Genomic DNA, 12,777 nt, shown 5'->3' on the forward strand with positions numbered 1-12,777 from the left:
CTCGTGGGAAAAGATACCAAAGACTAGAAGGTGTGGCCGCCGATGAGAGCTTGCGACAAGAATTTCCTCGACTGGGACAAATTTAAAGGCGATTAGTGGGTTGAAAAGGCCAGCAGTTTCGCGTTAATCGAGACGCGGGGTTACTTACTCGACTCATGATCGTGGTCGTCGACCAAACCTCCGGACCCTGCGGGCCGGTAGCGAGGTTTCTTCTGGCCATCATGTTCTCCATTCAAGTTCTTAGGAATGTGTCTAAAGCGACTTCAGCTCGATATTTCAGCACAGGTGCAACCGCTTCAGCATCTTTAAGGAGGTCTTACCTCTACGTTCCTTCCTCTTCCTCTCGCATGCTTGAAAAATCGTTCACGGTTAACTCCGACATGATTATCTATGACCTCGAAGACAGCGTTTCTCCAAAGGATAAAATTACGGCTAGAAAAAGGCTCCAGAGTTTTCTAAATGTTCCTTTATTTTCATGGAATATACTGGTCCTGTTCTCATTCGGACTTAACAGGACGAGACGCTCTTGGCCCCTTCGCGAATCGCAGTCAGGATTAATGATCGAACGACACCTTTTTTTGCCGAAGACCTCGCGGTCATTGTAAGATGTTATCTTATTGATGACGGTAATAGCCACTCATGGTGTCGGTGATATGGCACAGACCCGTTTGCCTGCTGTAACATCGATTGTTCTGCCCAAGGTACATTCTGTGGAGTACCTCACACATGTGGCATCCATTATCTCCGAAAACCGGTCAACAGTTTCTCAAATCCCGCCCCTACGTCTAGTAGCGAGCATTGAAAGTGCAGAGGCGGTGATGAATGCTTCGACCATAGCTGCATGGAAGCCTTCGGTTGAAAATGCCCAGGGAAGTATTCTGGGTGCCCTTTTGGTAAATACCTATTATACTACTTCTCGTCGGTTAGATGATTGGTGCTGATGTTTCACAAGTTTGCTGCAGAAGACTGTAAGAACAGGACGTCGTTATATACCATTGCAGGCTAATGATCCCGCAACCCCACAAAGACTGCGCTGACACCTCTATCATCCGTACTCGTTCACGCCAGGAACTCTTGTATACACGCTCCCACATAGTCAATGCTGCCAGGGCCAATAAGCTAGAAGCTATCGACATGGTAAGTTGCCGAAGTTAATCTAGTACTGTTGCAGATGTTGACAACTGTCCAGGTATGCGTAAATTATAAAGACCAAGACTACTTTAAAGGAGGAGTGTCAAGAAGGAAGGAGAATGGGATTTACTGGAAAGGTTTTTCATCCTATCCGCCAACCTGGAATCGAAATCTGGTAAATTAACACCTCACTAGCAAGCCATCCATCCCTCGCAAGTAGACACGATTCAGGCAACCTTCGTTCCTACTGCATCAGGTTAGCATCCACTCAATAGATTGAAACGACTTATATGTTTCTGTACAGAGATACTTCGCGCGGCAAAGATAGTCATAACATGCAAATAGCTCACGACTCTCAAAAAGGTGCCATTGGGCTTGAGGGAGAAATGATCGATGCTCCAATGATCAAACAGGTCCGAAATGATACTCTAATCTGACCCGTGTGTGGACACTCACATGTTCGCGGCAGGCCGAGAAAGTTATCCAGGTTGCGAAGGCAGCGGGTCTTGATATCCCGGATGTTGTATGATTGTACATACACGATGCGGAATTGTGAATATTAGGTTGTAAGCCGCGTTCTGATTGTCTGGTCTTTTTTTGTTTTTGAAAATAAAATCGGCGGTCATAGGTTTTAAAGCATGGATGGGGAACCGCAGTGACGTTGTGGTTGCCGTCCTCTGGCGAGCATGCGGCAGCAGAGTCATTTAGGAAGGATTAGTGATAAATATTCATCCTTGCCATATAGAATCAAACGACTGGTTATAACAGAAGGCTATGCGAATAACTTTCCACGAATAGAATCTAGTAGAATGTTGTGGTAGTCGCCTCCTGCCTCCCACATAGCAAAGCCAGCCAGGTTCATGTCAGCGATAAACTGTCCTTTAGCTGCAAAAGACTCAGGGTTGTCGTAGGATATCATCACTTCAGAGGTAGTGTTGTAGACAAAGGGCTGCAGAGAACATATAAGAATATATAGTATGGCAATAAATGAAATAACCAACCGTTTGGCTGCAATTATCGAATACATAGGGCACACCATCTACAACGTCTCCACTTTCAGTGAGGTAACCTTGCTCAACGAGTCCCCAGAAGTCGATGACTCCACTTATCGTTGTAGGAGCACCACAAACGTCGACGCCGACCTCGGTATCGTCCCATGAATCGCCAGCAGGATGGGCGGAGGAATTAATAGGTGCGTATAGAGCGAGAATATCCGAACTCTCGGGGAACGCGTCAGCTTTGATTACACCGAAACTATGCCCATAGGCTGCGACACCGAGAAGAAGCTGCTCGCTGGGGAAACCAGCCGCAGTCCATGATGACACGGCGGAGACGGCGGAGCCCATCTGGTTCTCCGGGCGTGCACACGAGTCATTAAGGGGAGCGTTAGGCCCGACGGTGGCACTCCAAGAGCCCCAGATATCATAATTCATGATAGCCACATAGTCGAGGTATTCGGCGAATGCTGTTACGTCCGTCGATGGCTCTCCGTTTGAGTCAGTAAACGGAGTAATGTAAACTGCGGCAGAAAGCGTGAGGTTGGCGCCGCTGGGATGTTCCCGGAGCTCTTGGAGGAAGGCGAGGAAATTCTGGGTGTCGTTGGCGTTAATGGTGTTACAGCCTATTCCCTGTTTACCTGGGTATTCCCAGCTGGGCAGGCGAGGTCAGCGAATATTGCATGTCGGTGAAGGAGAGACCGACATACTCAAAGTCAAGTCCGTCGAGGTCGTATTTGTCTACGAGATCGGTAAGGGTCTTTACCCAAGCAGTGCGGTTTTCATTTGCAACATTCGAAGACCAATAAAGGGACCCTGTCCACCCGCCTACTGAGACTTTCGCTTTGACTCCCTGCGAGAAAGATTCAGAAACCTGATACCTTAACTGGAAGTACGAACGCCACCCACATTTTGGTGTGCTGCTGCCACAAATCGAGGGAGCAAGTCCTGAGAACCTGATCCATTGAAAGAAACAACGTTGACATCTGGCGTCGTCTCACTACATTCGTGGTAAGAATCAGTAACTAGATGCAGTCACAGTACTCACGCAAATGCAAAGGTCACCTCAGTGTATTTTGACCAAGGAATATCATTGACGTCAAACCCGTCATTGGCATGCCATCCAGCGAACCAAGCTGAAGCGACCTTTTCTGTTTCGCAGGCTACATCACTCTCGGCAGCGTGAGCACAATAAAGAGAAGTAAAGGCCAAAAACCAGAACCAAAACATGTGTAGGTATCACCCAAAGCTCAAAGGCGGGAAGGAGAGACTGAGCGTGCGTCACGGCCCTCTTTATACGCCGTCAAGAGAAGCATCGGCAATAATCACCATGACAGCTCCACGTTCTTCAACCGCGAGGATTGCCCGTACTTTGATCAAGCGCGGTTGTAGGCGGTCGTTTCAACTTGCTGCTAGCTCCATCTTGCTTAATAAATCGAGATTTGGCGAGCCCACCACAGTCGAAAGGATCGCAACCAGTCTTCAGTCCAAAGATACACAATACATTATTTCCCGATCATCCCCGTCCAGTCAAACTTGGCATACTTCTTCCTAAACTCAGTCACGCGCTCAGAGTTCATCCGAAAGTCTATCCGTCTCGGTCTCCTCCACTGACGCGGCTCCAGTTCCAAAATGTTTCCAATAATTTCTCCAGCAAAGTACCTGCGAAACGGTTGAGCATACACATATAGGTTGCAGGAGGGCTTACCATGGAAACTCCCCAGAACCTTTCTCCCCTTCGTCTATGCCTTCTTCTCCGTCAGCGCCATCGCTGACACCTTCGATGACGTGTCCATATCCCCTTTCTCCTTTATGGTCAAACTGAACCATGAAGTAGGGCAAATTGGGAACCATCGCGCGTCGGAAACCACCTGGTCGCTTGGAAAAGTCAATCAGCTTCTTATGCTGTGACCATTCAGCCTCCGACGTCAATATTGATTCCTAAAATCATGTTAGTGCGCCCTGACGGCGATTAAGAGTTGCTTGTGTATACCTTGAAGTAGCCTGGGATAAGGTCGTATTGGTTCCAAGGTAGAGGGACGCATTCGATGCAGGTGTGTTTTTGTTTCTTCAATGAAATGACCGTTTCATAGAACAGGACACCTTGATCTTCCTCGGCAAACATACGCATCAGACATTTCATGAAGTTCTAGTAAGGAATATGAGGGAAATACCAACGGAGAGAAAAAGTAAGACAAACCCTAACTTCGTCCCACACGTCGTCGTCTCCATCTAGCATTGTTAAATGATGTTGTATCGGCACTATCAGACAATGGCCCTTGACTAGTTCCTCATTCGTGGTGCAAGAAAGATACGCTCGTGTTCCCATCGCAATGACCGGGGCTTTGGGAGGCGAATCGTCCTCTCCAAAGCAAAAATGACACGTAGCGAGGACTTTCTGGGTACGTTTATAGTCTATGAGTCACGGTCAACCTTCAGAATTTTCTCAAAGCGAAACGTACATACCGTTAATAGCAAACTGGCGCTTCATAGCATCCGAACGCATCTTCTGTCGACTGAGTTTTTCCACATTTTCGTCCATATAGTCAAGATCATTCTAGAAAATAATCAAATGACTGGCCTAAGGGAAGAAAGAGAACGGCTTACCTGGAATTTGCCATCTCCCATGATAGCACGGGCAAACTGAGCGTCCAAGTTCTTTTGGTCTGACATTCCACCACCAAACTTCTCTTGCCGCAGCATCTCGCCCAAAGTCGTCGAGTCATCATCCGCATTGATCCTGACCAAGTCACCGGTCTTTGGATCTCTTGTTTCGACCTAGGGTAAAAGTTCAGAGCAGTCCGAGAGAAAGCGAGAACGCAATAACCTTTTCCTTCTTTTTACGATTCCCAGGCAAAACCGCACCGTCATCATTTTTGCCATGCCCAACGTCATACAGCCGGCCCTGCCCATCCAGAGTGGGCAACACCTCGACCTTTGTCCGTACAGAGCCTCCCTCGTCGCTGCGATACGTTGCCTTGGAAGCAGCCTCGTACTCTTTCTCCAGTTCCTCAGCATCAGCTGCACCCATCAGTTTTGCACGAAGAACTTTCGCTTGCAATTTATTCAAGGAAGAAGGCGACAGCCCTCGTGACGAGGAACCGCGAACACCCGAGGGTGGAGTCAACACCGACGGTATGGGAGTTTGAGATTGCTGCAAGGGGGATGCGGCCTGTGAGGGCAAACGGAGGCTGTCCAACCGTCGATTAACCGGGGGAGGTCCGCCTGGAGTTGGTGTAGACGGCCCGCTTTCGGCGCGACCACCTGGTCGACGGAAGGAAGAGCTGCGACTGGATGCACCACTGCCTTCAATGTCGTTGAACATTATTCTTTTCTCCCCTTCAGACCTACCACGCCGCTCGGAACCAGTGGTCCGATGTGCCCGCTTGCCTTCTCGTTCATCCAATATTCGCCGCTCTTCTTTAGCTTCCTCGAATGCCTCCAATGAGCCAAAACGTTCCATTGCTACCTGTTCAACGGGTAGTCCCTCTTCTTCGGCGGTTTCGAAGACACGTCGAAGTCGGATCATCCTCCACTGTGATCCAGGTCCTCCCGGAACATTTGCTTTGGGTGCAGTAGCCGGGGATTCATCGATGGATTTGCCTTCTCTGAGACTCGTATTGAGCTCCCTTGAGCTGATGACCGGCTATGCGATAGTAAATAAGTAAAATACGCTTAAGTGTTCAAATTGAATGAAACCTGCCTTGTCTGGATCAGGTTTGTTAGGTTGCAGATTCTTTTTGCGGACTTCTGTACCGAGACTGGAGAAGAAATCTACTCCACCGCCAAGTGTTCTTAGGCTTCGGAAGCTTCCCCATAATCTTCCGTGAAGTCCTCACCGTCTTGCAGTTGAATACGAGACGATGAAGGCCGAGGAGCCTGAGCGGTTGGTTCTTCCAACATCCAGTCATCTCGTTTGAGGGTACCTTCTGTAGGTATCATGGGCTGGAAAGTAGAACTAGATGACCCCGCTGTCGCAGACGAAGTCAACTTCAAGCTTTCTGCAGTCGGAATATCCGTCGCCAGAGGCTGACAATGGTTCAGAAACGAAGCGGGCAGAAGCTAACGAACCTTACCCTTTCCCCGTCCATATCGATATTCTTCTCTACCCACATAGTCCTCATCTCCCTGAGCCTTCATCCAAGATCTTTGTTCCTTTAACCTCTCCATGTTTCCGCTTCTTCTTGTGTCTCCTGCTGTCATCATCATGTGTATGTCTCTTCTTGCTGTGCCGCTCAGTATCATGACCGTGTGAGTGTTTGTGCTTGGAGCGCTTGGTATCGTCTCCCATAGCAGTAGAAGCCAGACACTAATTTGAATGAGAACTGAGGGAGAGCTGAGTGTGCCGAGTCGGCCGAGCACTAGGGTCTATGTTACATTACAGTCACATCGCGTCTGTGACAGATCTCTCTTCCTCTCTCCCCTGCCTGCCCTACCTACCCAGTCGCGTTCAATCCAAACCCAGCCACTCTCACCATGTCCGCGAACGAAATAAGGAAACAATTTGGAGACGATTTGGATGAAAAGCTGATCGAAGAATGTACGTGTGGCTATCCCATTCTTGCTCATTTGACGCGACAACCTCAGTTCTACAGGCGTTTCGATGTGCAAAATTTATCAACAGAGCCCAGAGGACCTCTTTTATAAATGGGAATCAATACACCTCAATCTTTCCTCGCACTCTGAAATCCGGGCACCGTTTACCATGGACTCTGTCGCGTCTCTAAAGGCGTCTTTGAACCGCGGGCTGGCGACGGGCAGCAAGAAGGCCCAGCCAAAACAGAAGACGATGAGAGGAGGCCGGAACTTAAATCCTGCATTTGCGACGCGTTACTCTGGGGCGGCAAGTCATGGAACAGCAGTGAAAGCTGAACCGGATGCGATGGACGTCGATATTCCTTCGCGTGTATCTGCTGCTGTCACATTTAAGGGCCCAAAGGAAGATATTGCATCTAGGAAGAGACGTGCTTGTAAGTTCGCCACCAATCCTTCCTATCACCATAGTGGAATGACGTTGCAGACCGTTATATGTATGAAAAGGTCTCTGAACGGAGTGAAGGCAAGGCTCTATTACTTACAAGTCTCCATAAGCTAAATGTCCTTCACTGTAGTTTTGGATGAACAAATAGACGAATTCGCCGAGCTCATCCGTGAACACTACAAGATTCCAGCCTCTGCATTGGGTGATCCGGCCGCATCCACCGATGTGCGAGCATCTCTCTTCTCTCATTGTGATTTCCCTTACTCTTCTCCGCCAGGAAGACGTCACGGTAGTTGGACGCATAGTACAGGAGTCAGAAGCAGAGTCTGGCACCAAACTAACGGAAAGCTCATTGACTCTTGAGACCTCGCGAATGATGGGTTCGGGATCACGAGTACCTCTCCGTTTTGCACCCTCCCTAAAGATACGCGGGGGTGCTTTAGGCGCTGGTGGAATCAGTTTCTTCCCTGGTGCATTGGTAGCTCTGAAAGGCAAGAATGGAGGGGGAGGCTCGTTCCTGGCCTCAGAAATCCTCGCAGTATGCTATATTTTCGGACAATTTGAATGTGATTGATGACGGATTCGATAGCCACCACCTCTACGCGCACGACCTGCAAAGTCTTTTTCGGATCCTGGGTATTCAGAGCCTCCGTTCTCAATGTGTATAGCTAGCGGGCCGTATACTTCAGATTCGGATCTCAGCTTCAAACCCTGGAGAGCTTTTCTCCCGATTATAAAGTCCAAAAAGCCCACAGTGGTATTATTGGTAAGTCTTAACAATGCCTAATTAACCACGGCATTTATATTGGAGCTCGCAGATCGGTCCATTCATAGATGCTTCCCACCCTCTTTTGAGAGCGGGAGCCATTGATACAACTCCACTCAAGCTATTCCATGCGCAGTTTACAAAACCCCTGCGATCTTATCTTGATTCGTCCCCGGGTAGTGTAGCTATCTTAGTTCCCAGTGTTCGTGATCTCGTGAGCTTCCATGCTGTATATCCACAGTGTGAGTTCAGTTCCGAAGTATCCAATGGCGATTCCGTATGTATTCCTGAATTCTCAATGAAACCCTATTACTGATGCTTCTTCAGCGCATACATCTGCTTCCGAATCCAGCACAGTTTTCTATAAACAACATTAAGTTCGCTGTCACCAGCGTAGATGTCCTCTTTCACCTTCGGAAGGAGGAGCTATTGAAACGGGGGGAAGAAATAAACTCAACAGTGCCCTCGTCTCCTGAAGACACGGGCACGGATTCTATGGCAAACACATGTCGACATATGCTCCAACAGCGAAGGTAGGGCTTAAGCCCCACTTCGCTTTACGGTTTCTTATTCTCCTCAGTTTCTATCCGTTGTTTCCTGTTCCCAAGGAGCTGGCTCACGAAGTTAATCTCGATGTCACCCACTCGCCGCTTTTGAGACTTGGTGAATCGGACGGCGGGAACGTCGCTCCAGATGTTTTGATTATACCTAGTCGTCTTAAGCATTTTTCAAAGGTCAAGCTTCTTCTCTTCCTTTTACGTCGGCCCTATTGACACTCCATTACAGATTCTCGATGCTACTTCAACTTTGAACCCTTCGTTCTTGACCAAAGGAACGTATGCTGTAGTTCAAACAGGGCCCAGTGGTAGCATCAAACCAGAGGTTGTTAAGATGGACAGCTCGTGAATGAGTGTTGTATTTTTCCTCCTAATGTACTATATTTAGAAACTATAATCTTCCCTTCGGCTGTGGGACACAGGACTGGTTTTTGCCCTAACAATCGACGACGTTTTGGAATCATTTCACTCGGCAGATTTCTACACACATTGTGAAGGTATGCTACGCGGGCGAACGACTCATGACACCGCCCTACCCCATTCTCTGCTCCGCCATACTTATACATACAGAATGCATTAAAAACTGGATGGGTAACTTCGCATGTCGATGAACCTGATAAATCCAAATGTACGATCAGAGACCGTCGCGTAGCGATCTTCCAGGAATAATTAAGAACTGCAAGTTCCTAGAGTAGTGTATAGCCGACACAAATATGATAGCGAATGCAACGTAGAGGTTTCCGAAGAAACTGGCACCGCTTACTCCGTATCAGGTGTTGGCTGAACATCCGCAGAGATTTCGTCCTGGGAGAGACTACTCTCTTTCAGGACGGGACAAGTGGTATTCGTAGGAGACACGGAGAGGCCTCCTTGATGGCCGTTGGTAGGGGACGAGGCGTGAGGGATACTGTTACATGAACGACATTAGTAACGAGTATAATAGCGGATACTGGGTAGCGCACTTCTGAGGATTGGGTATCGCAGTACCCACTGTACTTTGGGGTGCTACGCCAGCTTTCGATAAAGCATAATCTCCCGAGTCAAAATACTTCCGATCCTGCAGATACATGTTAATCGTCACATTCAAATATCGGAGGCTGGCGACCAACCTTTTGCATCTTCATCAAAACATTCTTGTGCGTTGGAAGTTTTCCATACTTGGCGAAAAGGACCTGCTCCTGGTCCGACAGTTTCTACGGAGCTATATGAGTACGCAAATACAATAGATGTGAAGGCCAGTACTGACGCTGATGTCAACCTTCTTGCGCTGAGCAGGGAGCATGATGGCCGTGAGGTAAGGGGCAGAGAAAAGGCGATATAAAGGGAGTGCCGATAGAGACTAAGGTAAGACACGGTTGGGCTGACTGAACTGAATTGGCTCTAACGAAAGTGTTATATGACCTTCACAGCCTGCGGACCTTGCGTCGGACTCCGATCGGAGATACAATCTTCGGCCATGTCTAGGCCTGCCGGCACTTGCCGTCTTCTTTCTGAGTAAAACCTTAGTCAGCTGCTCACCATTTTGGCCAACTTGTCCGGCCATTTTCGACACGTTTCAGGCCAATTTTAGTCCACCCCTCATTGATTTTCTAGGGGACCAAAGCTCCGCCCGCCTGACTCTGACGTCGCCGCGACCAACTGGGTGGAGTTAAATATTCCTACAAATTCTTGACCCCTTGGCATGCGGATCAGCATGTCGTATTATTTTTTTCCATCGACATAGGTTGCGAACGCCGCAGCGATATAGTAGCCTTATCTCACACTGCCTCATGCTCCAGCATCTGATGATCGCGGCCTGTAGAAATCGAGGGTTGATCCTGTGTGGGAGCTTCACAGTGAGCTCATATAGGATCAGTGATCCGCAACCCTGGGCCATGAACGTCGGTCACCTGCTGCGAAGGTGAGAGCTTTGCAGGCGGCAGAAGCAGCCTTGACAGTTCTGGTCAAGTCTTTCCAAGGTCTTCTGCCACCAAGTTTCGATGATGTACAACAACCGTGTCCATAGACGACAGAGACTGATACAAATAGCATTCCTCAACCAAAAGAACGACAGACAGTTTGGTAGTTTCCGTCTTCCGAATGCAAGGCAGCGTATTTACCTTTCCCAGTCATCATCCAGGATCTCGAACATTTCAAGTCCCACTATCTCGACCATCGCGACCTCGTCTTCGGAAGAATCCTCTAACTGACAGTCAATATGGTCGATGACCATATCCTCGCAATCGTCCACGAGTACTTCTTCATCAGAGTCCACATGCGCGGTGGAACAATGGGACGGAGCGTGATCATCTGTATCTAGATCTAAAGATATACCGACGTCGGTGTCGAAGGTAATGGCAACGCTGTCGTCAGCCGATGGGTCAAGGTCGTACTTATCAAAGAACATGAGACAGTCAAGGTCCTCGAGGTGCAACGGTTCTTGAGCGGGAGAAATCGGGGGTACAAAGTTGGGTTTGGCCAGCTCAAATCCAGAATGTGATGGAACGCGAGTGTCAAAGAGAGAAGCATCGTCCTGAGATACTGGGCTCAGACTGTCAAAGCCGCTTTCGTCAGTATCGGAATCCATATCCATAAGGTGTTCAAGACCCGTAGACAGACAAAACGAGTAGTGTCTGACTGCGTCAGGAGGTTCAATATCGGAGTGCCAAAGTGATGAAAGATTTTCCTGTTCGTAGGGTGAGGCCGAGCGCATCATGTCTTCGATCGTATAACAAGCCTCGGCCTGATGAAGTATAGGTCTACTGGATGTAGCGGGACTGCTCAGCTCTTCTTCGAACGAAAAGTCGGAGTCCACAAGGTTATCATCGCTCTGGCTATCAAGGTCAACGTTCGAATCGTGTCCCTCTAGGTCTATATCCACGAGAGCGGCATCAGAAGAGCCATCGTCCGAGAAGTGAACCGAAACGGTATGGTCCGGATCCAACGGTACAAAGGTAGTCGGCATGTGAAAGTTTGACAAGATATCTAGTCCGCGAAGAGACTCCAATGCTGTCTGCAGCAGAGGCACCTGGTCCAAAGCAAGTTCGTCATCGTCTCCTGCATCAGCTGACGCAGCGAACAAGCGATTTACGCTCTAGAGGCCATTTGTTAGCGCAAACTGTGAATGATGTCAGAAGTACGATACCTTGAACGCGGGACGCCTGATAACACGGCGATAACAGTGGTCCATGGCGAGGCAGAACGCATCTTCAACATTAAACTCAAGTTCCTTTTCGCAGTCCTTGAAAGTATCGAGATCTCGACCAACTTCTGGCAGTAGCTTGGACAAGGAAGCATTAGACGATGAGATTTTTGATAGTTGTTTTCGCCTGATGCTCTGTAAGATATCCATCAGTGGAATGATTCAACATCGTCATGAAGCAAGATTACTTTGAGGAGACGCTTGCAAGTCGAGCGGAATTCTGGGTTGGGAGACCTTTTCATCATGTCTAGCAGCATTCGAAATATTTTCGGGAAGAACAATGCTTCAATATCTAGTTGCTGGGAAATGGGATGACAACCGATGCAAGACTACTTGGTAGCATCACACACCTTGAACCAAGTTCCAAATATGAGAGGATAACGCCTTGTAAGCGTTAGCTATACGAGGATCAGTCGAATGAGCATACAACCCACTTTACGAGATGCCATGTCGCGAACCGACCAATAAGGTTATCCAGCAGAGTCAAGAACGGCAGCGGCAGATTTGTAGAAAATGGATGGAGTTGGCTGGAAGAATCCAGAGTGGTGTTATTCCTCCATTCATATCGCAGATGAATCGCAGTGAGCGTCAGGTGTGTTGACTTTATCTCTGAGCTTGACGGCATATAACGAGATGAATGCACTGTAACTGGGTGGAATCGATGAACAAAGGAACTAGAGCTAGCGTCTATGACTCACAGGTCGGCACGTCATCATTGTCGCCCCGATACACGTCGGAAATGGTGCTTAGGCCAAGCACTGCCGCATTCTAGAAACGTAAGTACAGTGACAAAATCAACGCGATTTGAATGCCGTACATTCTTGAGATATTCCACGATATGGCGAGCCAAGTGAGAGCGTTGGATGCAGTCTGCGGATACTTTTTTCTTGTCCAAGAGACCTGATATCGTGAACGTAAGACTCGAGGCCAAGAGAATGTCGACATTATCTGGGATGTGCGCCTGTTTCACGATGTACACGATATCAGAAGGCTCTCCTAGTACGAGACAGTGCTTTGAAAGGAGAACTACGCTCGTATGGTCGTCCACAGCCTTTATTCTGGACGAGTAGACCAGTGAGGGCATAGCAATTTGCCTAAGCAATGTGCCGCAGAGGCAATGGCCAATGACGGACACGGAGAAGGAAGCACCCGATATGGAACGGCTG

The 12,777-nt window shown here is 48.5% G+C and overlaps 6 protein-coding genes across 6 annotated transcripts; 2 read left to right on the forward strand and 4 right to left on the reverse strand.

The window, feature by feature from the left end:
* The first annotated feature begins 184 nt into the window (after nucleotides 1-184).
* On the forward strand, nucleotides 185-1,931 carry EV420DRAFT_1516921 (citrate lyase beta subunit). The gene is made up of 10 exons (XM_060471970.1): nucleotides 185-461; nucleotides 515-601; nucleotides 663-893; nucleotides 953-968; nucleotides 1,028-1,137; nucleotides 1,190-1,268; nucleotides 1,327-1,387; nucleotides 1,436-1,544; nucleotides 1,601-1,697; nucleotides 1,760-1,931. The coding sequence occupies exons 1-9, from the start codon at nucleotides 222-224 to the stop codon at nucleotides 1,658-1,660; spliced, it is 993 nt and encodes a 330-aa protein (XP_060335671.1). The 5' UTR covers nucleotides 185-221; the 3' UTR covers nucleotides 1,661-1,697; nucleotides 1,760-1,931.
* On the reverse strand, nucleotides 1,554-3,825 carry EV420DRAFT_1049861 (glycoside hydrolase family 18 protein). Its single transcript, XM_060465530.1, has 5 exons — nucleotides 3,175-3,825; nucleotides 3,036-3,126; nucleotides 2,837-2,979; nucleotides 2,133-2,781; nucleotides 1,554-2,080 (listed from the first exon to the last, which is right to left on the reverse strand). Exons 1-5 carry the CDS (start codon nucleotides 3,354-3,356, stop codon nucleotides 1,904-1,906), a joined length of 1,242 nt encoding a protein of 413 aa, XP_060335672.1. The 5' UTR covers nucleotides 3,357-3,825; the 3' UTR covers nucleotides 1,554-1,903.
* Nucleotides 3,494-6,241, reverse strand: EV420DRAFT_1725536 (CwfJ C-terminus 1-domain-containing protein-like protein; the record flags this gene model as incomplete). The annotated part of the gene is made up of 10 exons (XM_060479824.1): nucleotides 3,494-3,788; nucleotides 3,835-4,067; nucleotides 4,120-4,275; nucleotides 4,327-4,541; nucleotides 4,593-4,683; nucleotides 4,734-4,904; nucleotides 4,954-5,772; nucleotides 5,830-5,920; nucleotides 5,989-6,155; nucleotides 6,203-6,241. The coding sequence occupies 10 exons, from the start codon at nucleotides 6,239-6,241 to the stop codon at nucleotides 3,632-3,634; spliced, it is 2,139 nt and encodes a 712-aa protein (XP_060335673.1). The 3' UTR covers nucleotides 3,494-3,631.
* A 361-nt stretch (nucleotides 6,242-6,602) lies between these two features.
* EV420DRAFT_1263080 (DNA polymerase alpha subunit B) lies at nucleotides 6,603-8,779 on the forward strand (the record flags this gene model as incomplete). The annotated part of the gene is made up of 10 exons (XM_060467153.1): nucleotides 6,603-6,666; nucleotides 6,722-7,096; nucleotides 7,147-7,206; nucleotides 7,238-7,332; nucleotides 7,385-7,645; nucleotides 7,697-7,873; nucleotides 7,926-8,150; nucleotides 8,201-8,406; nucleotides 8,454-8,607; nucleotides 8,660-8,779. 10 exons carry the CDS (start codon nucleotides 6,603-6,605, stop codon nucleotides 8,777-8,779), a joined length of 1,737 nt encoding a protein of 578 aa, XP_060335674.1.
* A 313-nt stretch (nucleotides 8,780-9,092) lies between these two features.
* EV420DRAFT_1049932 (camp-regulated phosphoprotein/endosulfine conserved region-domain-containing protein) lies at nucleotides 9,093-9,895 on the reverse strand. The gene is made up of 4 exons (XM_060465531.1): nucleotides 9,677-9,895; nucleotides 9,540-9,623; nucleotides 9,393-9,487; nucleotides 9,093-9,337 (listed from the first exon to the last, which is right to left on the reverse strand). The coding sequence occupies exons 1-4, from the start codon at nucleotides 9,710-9,712 to the stop codon at nucleotides 9,190-9,192; spliced, it is 363 nt and encodes a 120-aa protein (XP_060335675.1). The 5' UTR covers nucleotides 9,713-9,895; the 3' UTR covers nucleotides 9,093-9,189.
* Nucleotides 9,896-10,415: 520 nt separating this feature from the next.
* EV420DRAFT_1050022 (uncharacterized protein) lies at nucleotides 10,416-12,754 on the reverse strand. The gene is made up of 7 exons (XM_060465532.1): nucleotides 12,429-12,754; nucleotides 12,310-12,379; nucleotides 12,046-12,259; nucleotides 11,962-11,995; nucleotides 11,800-11,910; nucleotides 11,555-11,746; nucleotides 10,416-11,503 (listed from the first exon to the last, which is right to left on the reverse strand). The coding sequence occupies exons 1-7, from the start codon at nucleotides 12,693-12,695 to the stop codon at nucleotides 10,526-10,528; spliced, it is 1,866 nt and encodes a 621-aa protein (XP_060335676.1). The 5' UTR covers nucleotides 12,696-12,754; the 3' UTR covers nucleotides 10,416-10,525.
* Between the last annotated feature and the right edge of the window lie 23 nt (nucleotides 12,755-12,777).

The sequence above is a fragment of the Desarmillaria tabescens genome, assembly GCF_030435595.1.
Source record: "Desarmillaria tabescens strain CCBAS 213 chromosome Unknown EV420scaffold_6, whole genome shotgun sequence".
In the NCBI taxonomy this organism is placed as follows: domain Eukaryota; kingdom Fungi; phylum Basidiomycota; class Agaricomycetes; order Agaricales; family Physalacriaceae; genus Desarmillaria; species Desarmillaria tabescens.